General features: G+C 60.2%; 1 protein-coding gene across 9 annotated transcripts in view; it reads right to left on the bottom strand.

Moving 5' to 3' along the window:
* Positions 1–21,419, bottom strand: part of GSE1 (Gse1 coiled-coil protein) — a 404,616-nt gene that overhangs the window by 6,776 nt on the left and 376,421 nt on the right. For 7 of the 9 annotated variants that reach the window (XM_014838661.3, XM_014838810.3, XM_044761017.2 and 4 more), the window contains 12 exons: positions 19,894–20,093; positions 14,176–14,348; positions 13,474–13,671; positions 12,579–12,770; positions 11,790–12,100; positions 10,853–11,177; positions 7,477–8,090; positions 6,122–6,234; positions 5,549–5,819; positions 3,962–4,075; positions 2,777–3,148; positions 610–888 (listed from right to left, as the gene is read on the bottom strand). In XM_014838661.3, coding sequence (XP_014694147.3) covers positions 610–888; positions 2,777–3,148; positions 3,962–4,075; positions 5,549–5,819; positions 6,122–6,234; positions 7,477–8,090; positions 10,853–11,177; positions 11,790–12,100; positions 12,579–12,770; positions 13,474–13,671; positions 14,176–14,348; positions 19,894–20,093 — 3,162 coding nt within the window. The remainder of the gene's footprint in view (positions 1–609; positions 889–2,776; positions 3,149–3,961; positions 4,076–5,548; positions 5,820–6,121; positions 6,235–7,476; positions 8,091–10,852; positions 11,178–11,789; positions 12,101–12,578; positions 12,771–13,473; positions 13,672–14,175; positions 14,349–19,893; positions 20,094–21,419) is intronic. The other 2 variants (XM_044761015.2, XM_014838744.3) reach the window with 2 other exon arrangements.

The following is a 21,419-nucleotide window of genomic DNA, read 5'->3' as shown; positions in this document are numbered from 1 at the left end:
CAGACCAGCGTGGGAGAGGTGTGCCCGAGTCCCCTGGCGCTTGATTCACCAGGCTGCCGGCGAGTGTGCACTCACATCCTGGTGGCTGGTGAGGGCTGGCCTCCCGGCACAAAGTGCTAGTTCAGCAGGGTGACAGAGCCTGGAACGGGTGCTTCAGATGTGAGGTGGGCTCAGGCAGTGACCAGGCCTGGCTAGTTAATAAACTTTCCATTTTCCAAGACCCTTGTAGGTAGCCACAAGTGTCAGGGCTGAGCGAATATTGAGAAGCAGAAAGAGCAGGGCCCAGGTTTGGGCAGTCGCACTGAGCGCTGACAGGCGCGTGGCACTGAAATTTCTCCAGTGAGAATGGCCCCAGCTTCATCCACAAGGAGTCCCGTTATAAGCAAGCCTGGACACCTGCAGAAGCCTAAGGAACCGTTCCCGAAATAGGCAAAACGGCAGAGGGAAATTTACCTGCCGGCATGTTCATCTAGCAGTGTCCCAAGAAATGGAATTGCCAGTGCTGTCACCTAGAAACAGTCCCCACTGTTGGCAGCGAGGTCCTGCACTCATGGGTCTATTAAGCTTTCCTCCACTTTCTTTACCGGGCCACCCCCCTCCCCTTTGTACCTTCTATATGTTCTTGGTAAGCTTCTAAAATTGCCTCAATCCCTTGCCACTTGCGCCTGGGGGGCTCCTCCTCATCCTCGTCTCCGTCTTCATCGTCCTCCTCTTCTGAGTCCTGGTCCACCTCCTGCATGAGGGGGCCCTTCCTCACGGTGGGGGTTTCCTGCTGCCCGTTGTGCTGGGGCAGAGGGAGCCGACTCGAGGACTGCAGCTCAGGAATGTTGTAGTGGATGGATGTGTCAACTTTGTGGTTCTGCTCTGCAGACAGCACAGCGACGCTCCCTGGGGAGGAGAAAACATGCTGGTCACCGGGCCTGTGGGGGCGTGTGCTGGGAGAGGGAACAGGGCATGCTGGAGAAGGCCTGGGTTGCCCTGCCTTGGGCGACAGAGCCAGTGACTGCAGGTCTCGCAGCGACCAGAAGACGAAGCATGGAGACGCCTGTGACCTTCAGAGATCAAAGACGGCACCATACAGAATGGTTACGAAGAGCCGTAAAGACAGCAGCAGACCTGGATTCCAATTGATCATAAGGTGTGTGTGATCCCAGCGCAGTTAATCTCTGAGCTTCAGTGTCTCGCTCTGTAAAATTGTGGGTCTGAGCTTGGTCTATAGCTGGCCCTCATAAGGGTCAGTCCTGCTCCCCGTGCAATGGAGGGACCTCAGTCCCTGAGCACATGCAGTGTCCTGCCCCCACCAGGAGAGCTGGTAAACTGCTGCTGGGACCTGTTCAGATGAGGTCTGCTCTGCGTGCGGCACAGCCCTGCCGCTGCAGTTCTGACAGGTGCACGCTGCCTCCCCGTGTGGACAGCAGCGTCTGAGTGGGAGCTGCTCCATCACAGGACGGGTTCAGCTCAGACTGCCGTGGGCTGGACGACCCGGAGACCTGAGGGACTGGGCATTGGGACGTCAGGGGAGGCCAGAACCAAGCAAGGTAGGCCAGACGGGCCCCAGGGCTGCAGAAAAGCCTGGGAGGAGAGGCTTGGATGGAGCCTAGAGCTATTTCACCTAGTTATCCAGCCAAAACATTTCCTTCTTGAAAAACAGGATTAATTCAAGTAAATTCACGAGAAACATCCAGTAAAGCATCCTCCTGACTTCCAGCAAGTCCTTACTCCGTGGGTATTACCACATCTGTTGAGAGCCTTACCTCAACCTCTGAGAAAGATGCTGTCCAACAGCAGACCCGCGTGTCTCAATGCTTACCTATCTATTCAGCTTTTCTAGCTTGCAGTCATGAAAATTTAAAATGGTTTTGGCCTAATAAAGTCTTTCCTTCTGGCTGTTGGAGTATACGGACTATTTTATCCTCAGTAGTTATTTAGCCATTGAGCATTCTTTTCTAATTTTGATTTGGTGGGAATAAAACGTGGCCACCCTTGTTCTCCGACCTTCAGTGATCCCACCAAATGTTCAAAGGGAGTGAACCTGGGGCTCAAGCGTGGGGCTAAAGCAACCTCTGTCACAAAGTGCTCGCTGGGGCCGCTGGAATGAACACCCCCCAGGTCTGGGTATCAAAAAGTGGGAGATTTCCAGGTTGAGTCTGTTTGTGGGGTGCTGAGAAATCACTCAGCTGGAGGAGTGGATCTTTTTTTTTTTTTGAGGAAGATCAGCCCTGAGCTAACATCTGCTGCCAATCCTCTTCTTTTTGCTGAGGAAGACTGGCCCTGAGCTAACGTCCGTGCCCATCTTCCTCCACTTTGTATGTAGGACACCTACCACAGCATGGTGTGCCAAGTGGTGCCATGTCCACACCCAGGATCCAAACCGGCGAGCCCTGGGCCGTTGAATTGGAACATGCACACTTAACTGCCACGCCACTGGGCTGGCCCTTGGATCCTACTCTTGACTGAAAGGCACCTTGCCTGGCCTTACTAAAAGGAAGTGCTTCTACCAAACTCAGCGGCATCACCTGCTAATTTTCTTAAGTGTGGTCCGCAGACCAGCAGCATCAGCATCACCTGGGCACCTGCCAGAAATGGAGAATTTTCGGGCTCCATCCTGGACCTGCTGAGGCAGAATCTGCCTCTAACGAGCTCCCCAGGTGCCTTGTGCACGCCAGGTTCAAGAGGGGTGAGCCCACGGCTGCAGCTGCGTGACTGCAGGCGCTCTAGGAACATTAGCAGCTGCGACAGAAACCCAGGAGCAGAGGGGGATGGGCCGCCTCGTTACCTTTATGCTTCTGCAGTGCCTTCTGGGTGGACTGCAGCACGGACTCGTGGAACTGATGTGCAAACTCTTCTGCTATGAAGGGTTCCCACGGCTTGCTCTTCCCGTTGATGCTGTGGGACAACGGCACAGGAATGTCCTTGGGCGGAGGGCCCCGGATGTAATGAAGCATGCTCAGGCTCTTCTTGCCCCCAGGGGCCTCACTCAGCCTGGGCTTCTCGCTGCTGGCAGGAGCTGGCTCCTGGACTCGTGACAGCTCCTGGGGCCGGAGCTGTTCCAGTCTCCCAGGCTCCGTGGCCTTTGGGACATCAGACAAGGAAGCGGCAATACCCACAGGCTTCTCCACATCCAGAGAGGCTTGCTGCGTGGCTTGTTCTTTTAGAGAAAGAAAGCGAGGAAAATGTTAAGAGCTGCAAGTGAAGAGGCGGACCCTGACCTCTAGAGCTTACACTTAATAAAGACCTAGTACAAAGGCCCAAGACTCGGGGGCCGTTTAATTAAATGTCAGCGCGCAGTGTGGTCTGAAGACGGGGCTGTTTAGCAGCAAGTCCATCCTTGAAAGGTGCCCCAGGAAGGCATCTGGGAAGAAAAAGAATCAGAAGCAGCAAGTCGCTTCAAGTCATCCGAGAGAGAGGAAGTTACGTAGCCCAACCCAAAAAGAAAGACCACGTTAGGAGCTGAGAGCAGGGCTGGACCACAGAGATCTCCCGCTCCATTCCGCAGCACAGCGAGGTATAATCAAAGCCGTGAGAGAGAGAGAGAGAGAGAGAGAGGATGTGAAAGCAGGCGCTGGAGAGACCTGCAAGGCAGAACGACCAAGACAAAGATGCAGGAGAAGAGTGCCAGCGAAGGGCGGACGGGAGCAGCAGAGCCGAGGCAGCAGGTGCGGAAACCCGGGACACAGGGCCACCACTGGACTGACGGTGGCTACACCTAAGCTGACCACCAGACACAGCTCTGAGGAAGCCGGGCCCTCTCAGCTCTGAGCCCTGCCTTCCAACTCTCGCGCTCCGGCCCGAGGAGATCCTTCAGTCGTGCAGGAAGCTTGTACGAGATGGAGAGCAGCACTGTTTCCAGAAGGAAAGATTCAGGACGAAGACCTTGAGCGGTCGCCTCCGACCCTGGGCAGCCCTCGGGACAGTCCCGGGCGGTGGCGGATGGGGCTGTCCTTCCCGCCCTGGGCCTTACCGCTCAGGGAGACAGCAGGACTGTCCCTCGGAGAGTTTCTGAGCGAGTCTGCCACTGCTGCTGACAGGGCCTTCTGCTTCATGGCATGGAGCATTGCAACAAGTTTCTCTTTGTCTGTGAGAAAAGCAGCCTGAGATTAACAAGACAGTTGCATCATTTCTGAGAGGGAAGGGAGCAGGAGTCTGGCCCAGGCCGTGACTGGCAGGTACAAATCCTTTAAACCAAGAAAAACGCAAAGCGAGCACCACAGGGACGGGCTGTGTTTAAAGGAAGAAACTTTCATTTTAGAGTGAGCCCAGGTTCCTCTCGACTTTTACTAGGCAACATTTCAGATGTATTCCAAAAACAGCTGTGTGTGTGCGGCGAAATAATGGGTATCTATGATCTTCCCAGGTGGCTTCTGAGGATGTATTTGTACTTGAAAGACAAAAATGTTGGCCCCAGCACAAGGAAACAACCCTGAAGATCCACACACCGCCCAGGAAGCACAGGCTGCTTCTGGGCGCACTCTCTTCCCCGACCGCTCCCAGCACACAAACGCAATTCCTACGCGGGCTGCCGTTTACTGAAGAGGAACACAGACCTCTGGGACCTATGATGCTGCAAACTCCTGTTGCAGTGGCACTTCTTGCTGACTGAGACTTAAGTGGCCACATCACCAGTGGCTTCCTCTAGGAATTAAGTCAGGCAAAAAGATGCTTTTTACAAACAAAACTACGCACGTTCTCAGGGATTTGTACTGGTAATCAACACATCAGCGCCCCTTTAAGGGAAAGCAAGAATTCCAGCTTACTGGTTAAGAACAGAGTAAACTCTACACCCCAACAATGAAATAAGCAGACTCAAGCAATTGACCAACAGGCATTTCTGCTTTCCTTCTGCCTGCCCTCCAGAGGCGACCAGGTCTCAGCGAGGGGACTTGGATGTGTGCAAATGAGCACACCAGACAGTCCAAGTTCTCACCTGAACCAACACCCCGGCCCTAAGTGTGCAAAGGAAGAGGATCCCCCCAAGAAGAGATGAAGCCGCAGCCTTTCTTCTACACTATGGACTCCAGGCCAAGAGTCGGCCTCACGTGGCTCTGCTGGAGGCGCACACCACCCTCGACCTCCTGCCGTTGAGAACGTGAAGCCCAGTGGGCCGTGGCAGCGGCCCACCAAGAGGAAATGCCCACCACCGTGGAGCTGCAGCCCTGCCACAGGAGGGGTCACCAGACCTGCCTTCTCAGGTGCTAGGAGGTCTGACAAGTGACAAGAACAGCCATCAAGCTCACAGCAGGCTTTACATACAAACACCAGCGAGCCTTCAATTCCAGCAGGGACGCAACAAGAGAAGACAGGCTTTGAATGGGGCGATCTGAGTTTCAGAGGGAGAGAGGCGGGATGGCGAAGAGACACGGGCAGGTCTGTGAGAGCAGAGCAGCTGCTTCCTTGGGGAGCCAAGAGAGCCCCAGGACTGAGGCATTTTCAGATTCCACCTGCCGTGTGGGCCCAGGACACCCCAGGACTCCAGGGGTCCACCTGCTTCTTGGAAGCTCCCAGCCGTCCTAATGAGCCCCGTCCCCAGCAGGCCCGAGCCAGGCCATACCTTTCCTCTTCTCAGTGCTGATGTGGGTGAGGTTGAAGACGGTCAGGAACTTCTTCTTTTCTTCAAAGTTGGGGCTGTTGTTCATCTCGTCGGGACTGTAGCGGGTAGACAGCGCCAATCTCGGCGAAGGTGTCTGTCGCTTATTCTGAATCGTCGGGGGCGAGGGGCTTCTCTCTCTCAGCATCCGCCGTCGCTTCCTCCGCTTCTGGGTCAGCAATTCCTCCTTCTGCTGTTGGGTGGTCAAGCCAAAAAGTTGCAAAAACTCTAGCTTCTAGATTGGGAAAGAAAACAAATGAGTTTGAAACCACTGGCGGTGGCGTGCTTCCACTGTCTCAGGGGCCCCTCCTGGGGTCCTCAAAGCCCGTGTGCTGTGGCCAACTCTGTGTCGGCCAGTGAGGAGGACCCTGCCGGCATGCCTAGACACCTGCGGACAGCAGGGAAATGAAGCAGCGCAGGGGGATCCCAGTAAGTGTGGGATCAACTGGGACGGTGGGGAAGCCAAGAGGCAGACATCCATGTGGGCACCAGCAGTCCAGCCCATAGCCTGACACAGCAGCAATGAGAGCTCAATACCTCAGAGGATGTGTCCAGTTTGAGGGGCGGCTGCTCGGCCACGCAGCGGAGGTGGGCCCTGACCTCCTCCTCATCACTCTCATCGTAAGAGTCATCCAGATCATAGTAGTAGCCTGGTGGCAAAAACACGTTTATTCAGCTAAGCAAGGAGCCTTGATTGACCAGTGGATGTGGGATACCCTGTGATGTGTGTGCAGACCCACCTGTCAGACCGGGCCCTGTTGGCCTCTTTGAGCACCCCAAAACCTGGATTCCTTTCATCCCAGGTGGAAAAGCGCATCAACCCCCTAGTCCTAGGATCTTTCAGGGATGGCAGGCACCAGACTCCCCTTGGACCCACAGCCCCCGAGTGGCCAGGCTGTCCCTGGGCTGACGCTGCTCCCTCAGCAGGGTACCATTCATCACACAGGCCCAGGGCCGTGTCCATGGCAACGCAAGGCTGTTTGTGCACATCCACTCCCTCCTGCTGGGGCCATCTGGGCCCATTTCCCAGCAGAGGAGAGGCACACTCGGGTCCCTGTCCTCTCAAAGGCACAGAGCACGCATGCAAACGCACGTGCAGAGAGCAGCAGCAGAACCGCCGTACCCAAGGGCACCGGGGGACTCCCCCATTCTTCACAAGGTGAGCAGAGAAGAAAAATCCTCTTTGGGCCCTAAGCCTAGCCCAGACCAACACCCAGGAAGACCTGGCCCTGGCCCCAGATTCTGGCTAAAAGGCTCAATTCTATGTTGCACAGGCCCCAGGCTTCCAGCAGGAAAAAGGAATCTGGTCTGGAGCCCTCGCTGCCTCCTGGTCAGATGGGGGTGCAAGTGGGGGACAGCCACTTTCACCCTGGGCCTGCTCACCTATTCTTGGCTCTTTGCGGAACCCAAGGAGCTGCTGGCTGGGGCACCCCTCCCCTGGCAAGAGCAGGAGCCAGAGGTGGCCCGATCTCCCACCCTTGCCCCCACCCCGCCTGCCTGCAATTGATGGTGGCAGTCCCATATGAGGAGCCCCGCTGCACCCAGGCCCACTCTCTCGACAGCTTCCTCCCATTACACTGCACTATTAATATTTAAAACCATCTTATTAGCCTCTGTTCATCATTTATTAATTGTGCACGTCTGTAGAACTGTCTTTACAGACAGGCTTTGATTCGGCTTTTTGGGACAATATGCATTGTGGCAGGACAGGCAAGCAGCCCTGGGTGTCTCCCCCCAGTGGAGGTGTCAGGGAGCCACACAGATGCCAGGGACCTGCTCCCTGGCGCTGCTGGAGCCCCAGAGCTGTAAGCAGATGCAGGGGAGGGAGGGGCTGAGCAGGTGCCCTGCTGTTCCCCGGGGCTGGGAGGTCGGGACACCCAGGGAGAGCAGACCTTTCTCCTGGGCCTCTCGCCGCCTGCGCTCCTCCAGATCCAGCTTGCTGACCAGCCTCCGGCGCTGCTGCAGAAACTCATCGTAGATGTAGGCAGGGTCAGGGCCCCGTGGCGCTGGGGGCCGGTAGGGCGACCCCGGCTTCAGGGGCCCAGTGAGCTCCCCGAAGGTGGCTGGCTGGCTGAGGGAAGCCCGCTGCTGGCCCAGGATGGTCTGGGTGGACTTCTCGAGTTCAGCCAGGAAGGGCCCAGGCCCGTGAGGGAAGGTCTGGTGCTCCAGGTTCCCTGCCTCCCGTGGGGGCGGCTGGTACTTGTCCAGGGGGGTGGGCTCGCGCTTCCGGGGCCCCTCCTCTGCCTTTTCCGGGCAGTAGACCCGCTCCACCTTCACCAGCGGGACGGCCGCCTGGCGGCTGGGCTCGAACGGGGCAGGATGGCTGTGCAGAGGGTGGCTCTCAGGGGCCCGCCGTGTCTCCAGCGTGCTGTCCATCAGGGACACTGGGTTCCAGAGGGCTGTGGGCACCGAGTGGTGCTGTGGCTTGGGCGAGATGAGGGGCGGGGGCCCGCCAAAGTGCTGCAGGGGGTCTCGGCTGCCCGGTTCATGGCGGGTTGGTCCTGGCCTGGGGGGTAAACAGACCAAGCCATCAGTCACGGGAGAGCAGGGATGCCAGCCACCCCCGGGACTTCCAGGCTGCCTGCCAGAGCCCCGGTGCAGAGGCAGCCTCTGAGACGGCCCAGATGGGACCCGAGAGAGCCAGAGCTGGAGGGGCGTGAGGCCTCCTGAGCCCCTGGACAGGGGCTGGAGGGAAGGACACGCTTCCACGTGGCTCTACTTCCTCTTCAAACAGCTCAAGGCAGCTACGTGTAACCGACTTATGAGAGGACATGGTGGGTGGACACTGCTGCTGAGAGCAGAGAAGGTCTCAGGCCCAGGCCAGACCTGCCATCTGTCGCGTTTCTCACTGGGACCTTGCAACAGCTCACTCTGCTCCACCACTTCCTGAATTCCCACGAACTCCGTAAGGTCAGACCCTCATCTCTCTTCCTCAGGGAGACCCGTTCCGTAGAGAATAGAACAGGGCTCCTGTGCCCAGCTCCAGACATGCCCAGCAGTGGGCAGGTCATGGAGGGCAAGCTGGATACCTTCCACTGGGCCATTACTCCCCTCTCCTCACTGTCCTTGCAGACAGCAGCAAGACAGACAGGCTTCTGGGCCCGCTCAGCCCAGGGGGGTGGGGAGACCCATCTCTAGGGAGACCCTCACAGCCGGGGAGGGCCTGTGCCGCTGCCGACCCCCAGTGGTCCCCGTCAAAACTGCAGCAAGGCCACGTGGTCCCAAACCAGCAGCTACACCCCAGGGTCTTCCAGAACCGGGGTCGGGGCCTGACCAGGGGGCCAGGCCACCCGCTGCAGCACGGCACCCCTCACATGCAGGCAGGGAGGGAACTGGAAGGGACCGCCCACCAGACAAGCAGCTCTGACAGCAGTTGGACTGAATGGCTCTTTCCTCAGTGCGTTTAAAACAAGATTCAACTCAGAAGGGGCTATTTGGCTGTTGTTTTTCTAAAGCTTATCTGTTTTTTTTAAGGGAAGCTCCGTACTGCCCAGGTGACCCAGGTAAAAGTCTGAGGGGATGGAAGGAGCAGGGCCAGAGGCCACGGCAGGCATTTGACCAGGCTCTCTGAGCTCTCCCTGCCTGGCCAAAGGGGAGGGACATTCAACCACAGCCGCCACGGCTCCTCCTGGTTATTCGCAAGCCCAGGCTGGGAGACCGCCCCAGTGCCACTGCACCTCACTCAACGGAGGACAAGAGAACCATAGCAAGAAGGTGCGTGTCCTTACGCAGACAGCAAAGGAATAAAAGCCAGCAGCAGAATCATTTCACGCACTGGAGCCCAGCACTGAACGGTTTCCTAGCTCCTGGCACAAGGGCCCATCAGAACGTCAAGTTCGCACTGCTGCAGGGCCGAGCATGCTGCCAGCTCAGCTGGAGCAGAGGCCAGGCGAGGGTCAGGCGCCCTGTTTCCCCTCCACGCCCCAGGCCTGCACAGGGCCGCTAGGTCCTGAGACAGAGGCCAGCCCCGCTGGAGGCAGCAGCACACAGGCCTGTGCTGGCCTGGGATCCCGGGGCCCGAGCAGAGGAAGATGCCCTCGGGAGTCAGAGCACCCACGTTTCATTCGGAGATGCCAGACATGGGCAGCTGCTCTCCCAGGGCCCTGGGAGCGAGGGGAGTTAGCGGGGCAGAGGGTGCTCACAGGCAGACGAGGCTGAGCCTTTGTGACGCCTCCGGGTGGGCCCAGAAAAGCAAAGGGGACCTCACTGGCCATGTCGGGCAGCACCGCCGTCGGCAGAGTGGGCTGGAGGCTGCAGGGAGAGCTGGCCGGGGGCCTGCGACAGCTCACTCCCAGTCACGCCCAATTCGCCAGCAAACCCCCTTCCTGCCCTACTCAGGGGACGCCAAGGCAGGGCTGGTGGACAGGCTGGCCGAGCCCAGGACACGGCAAGAACGCCCGGCAGCCAGCCAGAAGCTGGAGGAAGGAGAGAGGGAGCGAGCGGACACTAAAAACACCCCAGATGCCAAGAGCTGGAAAGACCCTCAGAAATCTTCCCATCCACCCTCCTGTGTGCACAGCTGAGGAAACTGAAGCCCAGGAAGGAAAGCCGTGTCCAGTGTCACTGAGGCCTGGCCAGCTCCCCCCACCAGCGCTCCTGGAGGGCCTCAGCCCGGCCCTTCAGCAGCAGCCCTGGAGGGACGGGGGCTGGGGGACACTACACCAGGTGACAGCCAGACCAACAAGGGAGTGGGGAGGTCCACGGGGCGGCAGTAAGAAGCGGCCCAGCTCACAGGCAAGTGTCAGCAGCCGGGGGTTCCAGAGACAGGCACAGAGGCCTCCGGGGCAATCCTCTTATAAGGGAGCTGGGAACTGGGTACACTTTTTACTACAAAAGCTATAAAGTTAGTTTTTCATTTAAATAAAAATTAAAGGCAGTCCCTTTCTCATTAAAAAAAAGTTTGGGCTTGAAAGCAGAGGGAGACGGAAAGAGCTCTAACTATCAAAGCTTCTCCCTCATGCTCTGAGGGTGCCAGGGGACACACGCAGCGGGGTGGTGGGGGAAGCGCCCCTGGCTCTGGACACAGGCTTGGTTGGCCTCGTTAAATAGGGATGGGGCACCTCTGAGCGACCCTGGTTCCCCCTCAGAGTCTCTGCTTCCTTGTGGGCAAAACGGGATTAGAAGATGAAGATGAAATGGAGCGAGACCACCGATCCAGGGCAATCCGCAGGTGCTCGATACGACTCTGAGCAAACCCGAGCGTGAAGACACCCACACCCCCTGCCCCTGTGGGATTCCCTCCCCGCCTCTGCCCCTGCCGGGCCCCACCTGGCACTCTCGGGCCTGTGCTCTGCCTCGGGGGGCGCCGGGGGCCGGCCCATGTCCAGGTGCTGCTCCAGCACCTGCTGCCGGAACTCCGACACCTGCGACTGCCGGTCCTCCTTCTCCTGCCGCAGGCGCCGCTGCCGCGCCAGCCACTTCTCCTCCTCGTTGGTGCGCTGGATCAGCAGGGCCGTGGCGGCGCTGCTCCCCGGCAGAGAGAAGAGGCTGTGGTTGGAGAGCAGGCTGGGCACGGCGTGCTGGGGGGCGGGCGCCGGGTGCAAGGGGTGCGGCACGGGCTTGGGCGCCTGCAGGCCCGCGTCCTTCAGCTTCTCTGTGGGGAGAAAGGCCGTCACGGCGGGAGCTTGCATGCCAGGCCCAGCTGGCGCCCGGCCCCTTTGCTCCTGCCCCGAACGGCCCTTCAAAAGGGCCCTTTCCACAGACAACCGACAGGGGCCTGAGGGGCGCGTGCAGGAAGCGCTCGGCCCAGGCAGACACCAGTGGGCGCTGGAGCAGGCCGCACAGTTCTCAGGAATCGTGCTGGCCGTTGAACCAGCTAGTACTGAGAATCAGACTGTAAGTGCTTACAATAGAACAAAATACGTTAAAAACAAAGGTAAAAAAGTCTTCTAAACCAGCACTTCCTAATGCTTTTGCTCCATTTTACCTCATGCATATTCTTGAACTCATCTATGCCTACTATATCTGAACCGTGGCCCTGTGCCTCTCTCTTCCCACTCCCTGTTCAGTGACATCAAGTCTGTGGCTTGACACCGGCCACAGTGTCACTCTTTGTGTCACAGAAGCTGGCAGACAGTGCAAAGTCAGGCCCTTCCCTGGAGAGCTGGTTGTCAGACTGACCAGCAGGCCACCACATCCAGCCCACACTCGGGTGGCACAGGGCTCTCCCTCCAGCACCCCCACCCCAGGGACCCAGGCTGGGCACCTGCTCGGGTGGGGGTCAACTGCTCCGAGGGCTTGACCCGCTCCTCCGTGGCGTGGCTCCGCAGCCCATGCAGCTCCGCCACAGGAAGGAAGGCTGGCTCCAGCGCCTTGGCCGCCAGCAGCTCCTTCTCACGGGCCCGCTGCTCCCGCTGGCGCTCCAGCTCCCGCTCCCGCTCCTTCTCGCGCTCGCGTTCTAGCTCCTTCTCCCTCTCGCGCTCCTTCTCCCGCTCCCGCTCTCGCTCCTTCTCCCGCTCCCGGTCAGCTTCCCGTTCTCGCTCCCGCTCCCGCCTCAGCTCCTCGTCCATCTGCAGCCTGCGAGGGGAGCGGGAAGAGAGGGTGAACCCCACTGCAGAGGGTACAGGCGGGACCAGGGACAGTCTGTTCCAGAGAATTCCCAGGAGTGAGGAAGTGCCACCCAAGCCCAAGGCTCTGTGAAGGACCCCGCGTTCTAATCTGAAGAATGGAGGGATAAGCAAGGTTCTGCCTTTGTTAACACGGTGGAAACTCAAGTCCACTGGATGGCAAGTTGCGTACAAACTCCCTAAGCATCGCCGAGTGCTCACATTAGGAGGCTGACGACTCTGAGCGCCACAAGGCCACGCACTGTCTAGGGGCTTGGAGCATCAACTGTCACCACCCCACTTTGCAGATGAGCAAACTGAGGACAGGAGTGGCTGAGGGGCCCCCAGCTACACGCAACTGGCTGAGCAGGCTTCAGCCTGGGCTTCTCCCCGCTCTGCGGCCCGGAGCAGGAGGAGCAGTGAGGACTCTGGGCCGGCATGTTGCTCACCTCTCGGCGCTGAGGCTGGACATCCGCTCTGAGTGCAGCGCTGCCAGCGACGAGTGGGAGAGCTCAGGGGGGTATCGGACCCCGGAGAGGTGGAGATGCATAGCCGACGGGTGCAGCGGGGGCAGGGAGCCAGGGGCGGGGATGGGATAGAAGGGGGACCGCAGGGCCGACAGGCAGTAGGAGTCGTCCATCCTGTGCAAGAAGACGAGGCCCAGTGAGCACCAAGGATAAACAGAAAAAAGGCAGGCCCCAGCCCTACGAGCAGGGGCCCCGGCCGGGGCCATCTATTGATCTGAGCACGCTGGACAGGGCAGAGGGACCATGGAGCCTCTACCAAGGCCAAGTAGATGGAGCCACAGCCACAGCCAGCCCCAAAGCCCCGTACCAACAGAGGCACCAGGTGCCAACAACTCAGGGCTGAGGCCCTGCCTGCTACCCCTCAGCTCAGCCAGGCCAGGCCAGCGTGGCCCAGTGGAGAGGCCCTTCCGGGTCTGTGGGAGGAACAGTTCACATCATAACTACAGACTCGTCAGGTTGGGGTTCAGGAAGCTTCTACACAAAGCAGTGACATGGCACGCATTTCCACCAGGTAGCTGGTTACACAGCAAAGGAGTCTCTCTTCTACCTAAACCCACGTGCTGTCTACTAATGTTGTGTGCACTGGCAGAGCCATGATGAGAGGGAGGAGCGGGGGAAAAGACAGCTCCAACAATGAGGAGAACTTTCTCCCAGGAGCAGACTCCTAACAGCTAATGCAGAAGGCTGTGGTGGGGGCCTCTCTGGGCCCCAGTGGGGTTCCACTGTGCCATAAGCAGACCACTGGCTGGACACGAGAGCAGGTCGGGTGATGGCCCTGGGTGGGGACTGTGGTGGGGGTAGTCTTAGGACGCCTCACCTGAAGGCCGGGTGGGGGAAGGGGTGCGGGGCCAGGTAGCCAGGGTGGTAGTAGGCGGCGGCGGTGGCTGGGTCGAGGCCGAGGGGAGGTAGGGAGGACATGCGGAGGTCCTCGGTGGTGTGGTAGGGCCGGAAGCTCCTCAGGTAGTCCTCGGTCACTGTGCTGGGGGGCACCACATGGTGCACAGGCCGCTGGAGGCTACAGGCAGGACGGACAGGAAAGGACAAGACAGAGGTGAGCGGAATGCCTGCTCCAGGCTGGGAAATGGGCCGCCTCTCCATGCCCCTCCCAGAAGGAGGGGTCTCCAGGCACAGGTGCTGGCTCTCACCGACAAGATGCCAGATCTGCAAGGAGGCCCGGGCACAGGGGTGGGCAACTACTGCTCCTTGAGCTCACCTGGCCCCTTGCTGTCCTCACCAGCAGGTTAGGCCTGTTACCCGCAGCCTGGGGGACCCCTGATCCTAGGAACCCAGGTTTCAGGCAGTGGGAGAGAGGCGGCCATCACCTCAGTATGGAAACAGACAGCAGGCGCAGACGGGGCCACAGGCCTGGGGCTGAGCCACCATCTCGCAGCTCCCAGCCTCAGCTGGTGCAGACCCAGGCTGCCAGACAAGGTGACCAAAGCCTCAGAGCCAGCCTCAGGGACCCAGACCTGAGCATGCGTGTGCGCCCATCCCTCCAAACCCTCATTCACAAACTTACTTGAGTGGTGGGAAGCGGGAATCCTGCACGACTGGGCTGGGGGAGATGCCGAAAGGGTAGGGCGTGCTGAGCAGGTGGGAGGGGATGGCCGGGCCCCCCGCCTTCTCCTGGGGCAGTGGCGGCTCCACGATGAGGCGTTCCCGACCGCCGCTGCTGCCCCGAGAGCCAGTGTCCTGTTGGAGAGCAGGGAGCAGTGGGTCAGGGCGGAAGGGCTGGGGAGGGCTGCCCGCAGGACAGGCTGGATCTCCATCCAAACGCACAGGAAGGCTCCAGCTCAGTGCACGTTCCTGAGACGTCCTTTCCTGACGGTTTTCTACCCAAACCCGCTGTATACATGTTACGGGAGGCAGAACGGTGAGAAGGGAGAACACGGGTTCCAACGACAGGCAGGTCTGGGCTGAAACCCACCCGGGGAGCTGTTCTGTCCTCAGTGCAACAGGAAAAAACAAAACTTCCCTCCAGGAAAACTGGGGTCACCTGGATGAGCACCCGTGAGGGCTCCCCGCCTCACACAACCCCCACGCCCCCCCTGCTGGCATGGGTTCCCCATAGGCCACACCAGCTGCAAACCTGGGGGGAGTTGGGTGACACTGAGCCTGGCACCCCAGGCAACTCCACACCGCAGCAGGGCACGACAGAACCATCCAGAGACCCCGCCTGCTGAGCACCAGCACACACAGGCATCCCCCAAGGGCTGAGGTGTCAGCTGTGCCGACGGCTGCCAGCCTGCATCACAGACACCCTGCCCTGCTGGTGCCCACAGAGGGATGTGGACGAAAAGCTGGCACTGCCCCTGGGCTGAACATGCCAGTCTGCCCCCTGCCAACCCCTGGGGTGGCCCTGGCACTGGCCAGAGCAGGCAGCTGCGGGGCCTCAACTGGCCCAACTTGTCTGGAGGCACCTTTGCACACACTGGTGAGGGGCTGTGTGCTGCAGCCCCACCCGCTTTGGACGCCTGGACAGAGTGACCTGGGGCCTGGCCAGGGAGGCGGACCCCGGGGAACCAGAAAACGGGCTCACTCAGGGCAGGAATGGGGAGGAGGAGGACCCTGGGCAAGACCAAGGGCAGGGCATGCCAGCCCCGTACACACAGACGACGTGCTGCACGCCTGTCCACAGGAGTGTCCAGACCCGAGGACACAGACCATCAAAGGGTTCTGACCATTCTTGTCATTTGAGTGGCTGAAAGGCAGCCAGGCAGCAGCACTCAGAGAGTGTTAACCGTGGTCAGCAGGGTCTTGCTCTCGATTCTGGAGCAGTTGCCGGCCTAGGGCTCTATCCTGCGACAGCCCTTCTTGGCTGAACAGCCCTTCTTGGCTGAAGGTGAGGACGACAGCAGCCTGGGCCTGCCTTGAGCCCTGGGGGCACTTTGAGGCAGTGGCCACAGGCTCCCCTGAGCCCTAAGAGCTTGCCGGCACATCCCTGCCCACGTGCTGGCATGGCCCTCTGCTCATGGCGGGGTCCTCATGGGTTCAAGATGTCAGACTCGCCCTTCCCAGAAGGGGTGTTCATGTGGCGGCGTCAACTGTGGGACACACATGCACACCAACACTCTTGGTCACCCCCTGGCCAGATTTGCACAACGCCCCCTCCCCCCGTGTCAGGTCTGGCCACTCGTGATCAGATGGTGAACCAGGGCTCAGAGGAAGCAGGTGGCGCTTGCAGGGGCACAAGCCCACATCCACCGAGTTCCCGCCATGCCACAAAACACCCAACGCCTGATAACAAGGGGGACCGCAGGCTCGGTCTCCTGAGTTGGCAGCTAAGGATAAGAAGCCTTTCCAGGAATGAGCACTGGACACGGGCCAGGGACCGAGAAGGGTCCCATCCCAGACCTGAGGGGCAGGCACCGAGGCTGAGGCCGCCCCCGAGGAGAAGCCTCGCTCCCTGCTCCGCCCCTCTGTCCTGACGTCCGGCCTACTCCGTCAGAGCGGGGAGACCGGGAGGCAGAGGCCCCAGCGTATCCAGCTCCACGTGTGGATGGCAAGGGACGGACAGCCACAGCCACCCCCCCGCCTGGTAGCCCCTCTGTCTTCACAGCAGCAGACGGTGACACCAGAGCAGGCCGCTGACGGGGCTGAGCCAGCAGAGAAGGGCCCATCCGTCAGGCGTATTTACCAACACGCGGTGCCAGGCAGCCAGCGCGCCCTCCACGGTCCTCCAGAAGACACATCAGCGATAATTAATTGAAGGAGACAGGCCGCTGATTGGAATTTTTAATGAGCAGCAACATCTGCTCCCTTCCCATGTGCTGGCGCGGCCCTGCGCTCCCAGTGGGGTCCTCGCGGGTTGACGAACTCCACACCTCCCCCTCCCCAGAAGGGCTGTGCACACGGCGGGGTCGAGGGCAGGACACACGCGCACCCGCACTCTAGGTCAGAGCAGGGAGCCCAACTCCTGTCCTCCAGATGCCTGTGCGGACAGCAGGAAGAACTCCCGCCTTAAGGGACGGCTCCTGTCTGGTCCTAGAGACCCTAGACGAGTCCCGTAACTGCCCCAGGCCTCAGTTTCCCCATCCATTGAATGCGCCCATCACAGCAGCAGGTCACAGAGCAGCGGGAGGGCTGCACAGACGTAAGTGGGAAGCAGGCTGAAGCATCAGCATGGGGGTCTTGCACACGGCACGTGCACCCCCAAGTCGCCATCATCCCCCCCGCACTCCTCCCCACTTCCCCTCCCATCTACACTATGGAGCAAGGGGCTATTCCAGGTCAGGGCTCGCTGGGCTCTCCCTCACACCCCTCACCCAGCCGGGCGCAGGGCCAGGCTAGCAAAGTGCCAAACGCCTGTGAAGAGGAGGCGTGAGACCTGGAACCCACCCACTCCAGGGTCTGCCCCTCGCTGGGGCCAGTGTGGGGCGGAGGCCCTGTGCCCAAGGTCTGGGATGCACTGAAAGGGGCCAGCATGGCCCTCAGATGCTCTCTGGACGGGGACAAGGTAGGCGAAGCCTTAGGACCCCAGGTGTCACGGCAGCCTCCCAGGTGACCTCTGAGATCAGCACTGATGGGAGCCTGGGCTTTGCCCCAGGCTAGTAGCGAGGCCCCCTCCCCTGGGGACGGAGCAGGGGGGAAGATGGCAGCCAAGGGTCTCGACCATCAACCCAGGACAGCAGAGCCCTTGGAGGAACCTCGACCAGAGGACAACATCCAGGAGAAGCTCTGGACAAGCCAGGCCATCCCCTGCTCCCACGTGCTGCTGGCACCGTTTGCTGAATCTAACAGCAGAGTGAGGGGCCCGAGCACACCATCCCGGCTCGGAGACGCCCCCAGAAGCCCCCTTCGCCCCTCGGCAGGACAAAGCCCTGCTTGAAGGCGGCTGGGCCAGATGGCACCTTCCCAGCCTCGCCAAGGACAAACAAGGAGCGGGGGGCGGTGGAACCTGGCGGGGGGAGGGCCGGCGGGCAGGGGGTTCAGTGGGCCAGACCCCGCGCCTCCCATCTTGCAGAAGGCCTGCCAAGCTGCAACAGGCACCGGGAAGGAGGTCAGCCCAGCCAGAGCGCACAGGGGCTGTCCAGGGCAGGAGGGCCGAGCGGCCCCGGCCCAGAAGGCTCACTGGCCACTTCACTGTACCCAAGCAGTGGCAGCCAGGCCGGCCTCAAGGAGCTTCTGTGGGCAGCTTTTATTTCTGAGCAGCGGCTGCAGGCGCAGCTGTAGCAACGAAAGGAAAAAGGACACAGGGGAGGCAAATCCTTCATTCTCTGGTGATTAGGGAGAGGTTTCCGTCAGGCAGGCAGGACATGCCCTGTTAGCTTTAAAATAGACCATTTTTCATTTCGTCTGTCTTTTCACAGCTCCCACTACCTGGGAAATACGGGTGACCCCGGTGAAGGGGCCCAGAGGCCCCCCTACTCCCCGCTATGAGTCATGGGCTGCGACTTCAGGACGTGACTCCCCTCCGCCCTCCCCAGAAGGATTAAACTCTCCGCTGAGCCTTTGTGAGGGAGCCGCTGAGCCATACATCATCTGCTAATCCAGTCCCTTCCGGCTGCCCGCCCCGGTGGCAGGAGCTACATGAACCGCACTGGGAGACGGCCGGAGCACACCTCCCCCGGCCCCTTCTCCGGGGTTACTAAATGTTCTGGAGGCGGCCCCTTCTCCGGGGTTACTAAATGTTCTGGAGGCAGTTAAGACCCTCCATGTAGGGCGGCGAATCTCCAGAATGTTTACAAGGCGCCCACGGTCCTGCTGGCAGGGGAGGGCAGGGGGTTCCTCTCAGGTGGGAGCAAAGGGGACAATTCTGGCCACAAGCCAGGGTCGAGCCAGGAACACAACAGGACCAGAAGCCGCCTGGGCCCGAGCGAGTCAGAAGAGGCAGGTGGCTAGGGCCCCTCAGTAGGCACGAGAGTCTGATGAAGATCCCTCGTCCTCCCTCAACCCAGGACCAGGGGCAATCAGGCTGCTCCAAACCCCTCTGGCTGGAAGCTGCCCGCCAGGCCCTCCCATCTTGAAACTGCATGCAAGGCAGGGGCGGCAACAAAGCCAAGATGGGCACAGGGGGCCTCAGCCAGGTGGTGACCCGGGGGGTCCCGGGCCACGGCTGTTTCCAGGGACTTAGGGATCCCCGCTGGGTTCCTTGAGGATTCTCTCTCTAGGTCAGGGCCTAAGGGATTCCCCCACATCCAGGGGCAGAGGAGAGACAGACCCTGAGTGATGCCCACCGACCCCACCCCAAAGGGAAACACAGATTAGCGCCATGGAGCCTGGGAGCGCAGGAGGCCAGACCGTTGAGCTTTGCGTAAGTACACTCTGTGATGTTCACAACGACAAAATTGCCTAACGAAGCAATTCTCAGAATGTGTCCCCATCGTTAAGTGACGCACAACTGTATTTTTCTAAGTGGCGACATCCCTCTAGGAACTAGGCAAGAAAATCCAGGGGAGAAGTACAGTGACAGCATTCTTAATCAGGGAAGGACCCCTCCAGGCTTGGAGGGCAGGGGCGAGGGGAGCGAGGCAGGCGGGAGCAGCCCCCAGCAGCGGCCACATCCAGGGACTCCCCCAAGTGTGGGCAAGGGCGCCCTCAGCGGGCTTCAAATGTAAGATAGAGGCGTGAAAATGTGGGCTGGCATTTTCCTCTCTCAATTTCTTGTTTGAGCAATAGCATAATAATAACAGCTAACGTTCACCAAGCGTCTGCGGCAGGCAAACACAGTTTTAAGCAAAATCCATATCTTGAAAACCCAAGCCCCAGCACCTCAGAATGTGACTATTTGCAGATGTGGTCTAAGAGGTGATTAAGGTGAATGAGATCATCAGGGTGACCCTGACCCACTAGGACTGGGGTCCTTCGAGGAAGAGGCCATCAGGACACAGACACGCACGGGGGGATGACCACATGGGGACAACATGGCTGTCTACATACCAAGGAGAGAGGCCTCAGGAAAAACCAGCCCCGCTGACCCTGTGACCTCACCCATGCAGCCTCCAGAAGCGGGAGGGGATAAACCTCTGGTGTGTGAGCCCTGGCTGGCCTGTGGCGCTCGGCTGTGCAACCCAGATGACAAGCACCCTCCAGTTTGCTTAATCTGCACAGACCCTCCAGGGAGGCGCTGCTGTCACCCTGATTTTGGAGGCAAGGTGACAGAGGCTCAGGAGAGTACGAGTTGGGGGGTGATGACAGCTCTGAACCCCAAAATCTAGTCCTCCCCTGCGGGAGGCCACCATCCTACACTGTGACCTGTGGCCACAGGCAGCTCCACCCACACGCCCGGGGCGCTCACCTGCCGGCTCTCGCTCCTCCAGACGCCGTTGACAGTCTTGGTCGGGGCGATGGTCACCACGGGGGGTGTGCTGGGGACGCTGTGGCCCCCAGGGGGGACGATGATGGGGCCCATGGGCACACGCTTCGGCGTGCTGGCAGGGGAGCTGTGGTTGGTGGCTGGGGAGGACACGGGGGACGAGTCGCTGCTCAGTGAAGACCCTGTGGGAGGAGGACACAGCAGCCTGAGTTGGAGTCGCGGCCACACCACAGCCACGCCGCCCCCCACATGTCCACGATCCACGGATTCAGAGACGGGCCGGTATTTGGCTCACGCTCCCCGAGCCCCGTGTCCAGTGCAGGCCAAACAGGAGACCCCCAGATTTTATCACATCACAGCAGAGCTGCAACTGGTGCCAGGCAGCGGGTGGGCCAGGGGCACACGCTCTCCCACAGCCACTGCCTCCAGCCGCCCAGCCCCACGGTCATGGCTCTGCTGGCCAGGGGGAGGCAGAGATGGAACTGAACACTCCTTAGCGACTCGGGGTGCCAGCCCCAAGGAGTGGCCTGGGGACATCCCACCTCACTCTTGGACTTGAGGGACAAAGGGTGACCCCTCCGTGCAGGTACCATTGGGTACCTTCTGTCTCCAAGAGCCCCACTCGGGGCCCCTGCAGCCCTAGGGAGGGGAGGGCAGCAGGAGTCAGCACAGGCCCCCTTTCAGCAGGAGCAGCCCAGCGGCTTCCAGCATCCTCCCCAGATTTTGCTCAGAACTCGTCTCATCGCAGAGATCAAGGGACCCTCATCTGGTCTCCACATCCTCTCACACGGCCACACTCACACTACCAAACAAAACCCTGGCTTACAGGGCAGGTGGTACGTGGCCCACGGCTCAGGGGACCCTGAGACAATGTTACAGCTGCTGAGCCATCGCCGAGATGAACCATGTGGCATGCTCCGTTCCCTGCCCCAGAGGGTCCAGCAGCCAAGCACAGCCTCAGCAGTGTGACCAGCAGGCAGAGCGGCTGGACGCCGAGGCCCCACGGACACCAGGACAGAGCTTTGCCCTGAGCAAGGTGCTTCCGTCCAGGCCTCTTCAAGGTGGCTCCTAGGCTTGTGTACAGCTTGCACAACTGTACAGGGCAGCCTCATGGGGAGACACCTGGTCCAGCCAGATCTGCCCTCACCCAACTCACAGGCCGCGACCCAGAGCAGCCCGATGCTGCATTCTGCTCAGCGACCCTGAGAACAACGACCAGGCCAGGCGCCCCCTCACTCCCAGCTCACACCCGTCAGTGCTCACCTAGGTGGGCAGCGAGGAGTCACCCGATGGCCACTGCCCCTGAGGTGTGACCTCTGATTCCCCAGACAGACCTGCCAACTGTGGCCCACACCTCAGGAATTCTGCAACCCCCAGCTGTCCAGGCCAAGCCCCTGACAGCTCTAAGCCCACTAACAGGGGAGGGCCAATGGGACACCACGGGCCACCTTCACTCTGCACTGGGGATAGCCTTTGTGGTTTTGAAACCAGCGGGGTCTGGCCAAGTC

Source organism: Equus asinus, chromosome 28 (assembly GCF_041296235.1).
Source record: "Equus asinus isolate D_3611 breed Donkey chromosome 28, EquAss-T2T_v2, whole genome shotgun sequence".
NCBI classification, from domain to species: domain Eukaryota; kingdom Metazoa; phylum Chordata; class Mammalia; order Perissodactyla; family Equidae; genus Equus; species Equus asinus.
The sequence above is the reverse complement of the archived record's forward strand: the minus strand, read 5'-3'. Positions and strand labels throughout refer to the sequence as shown.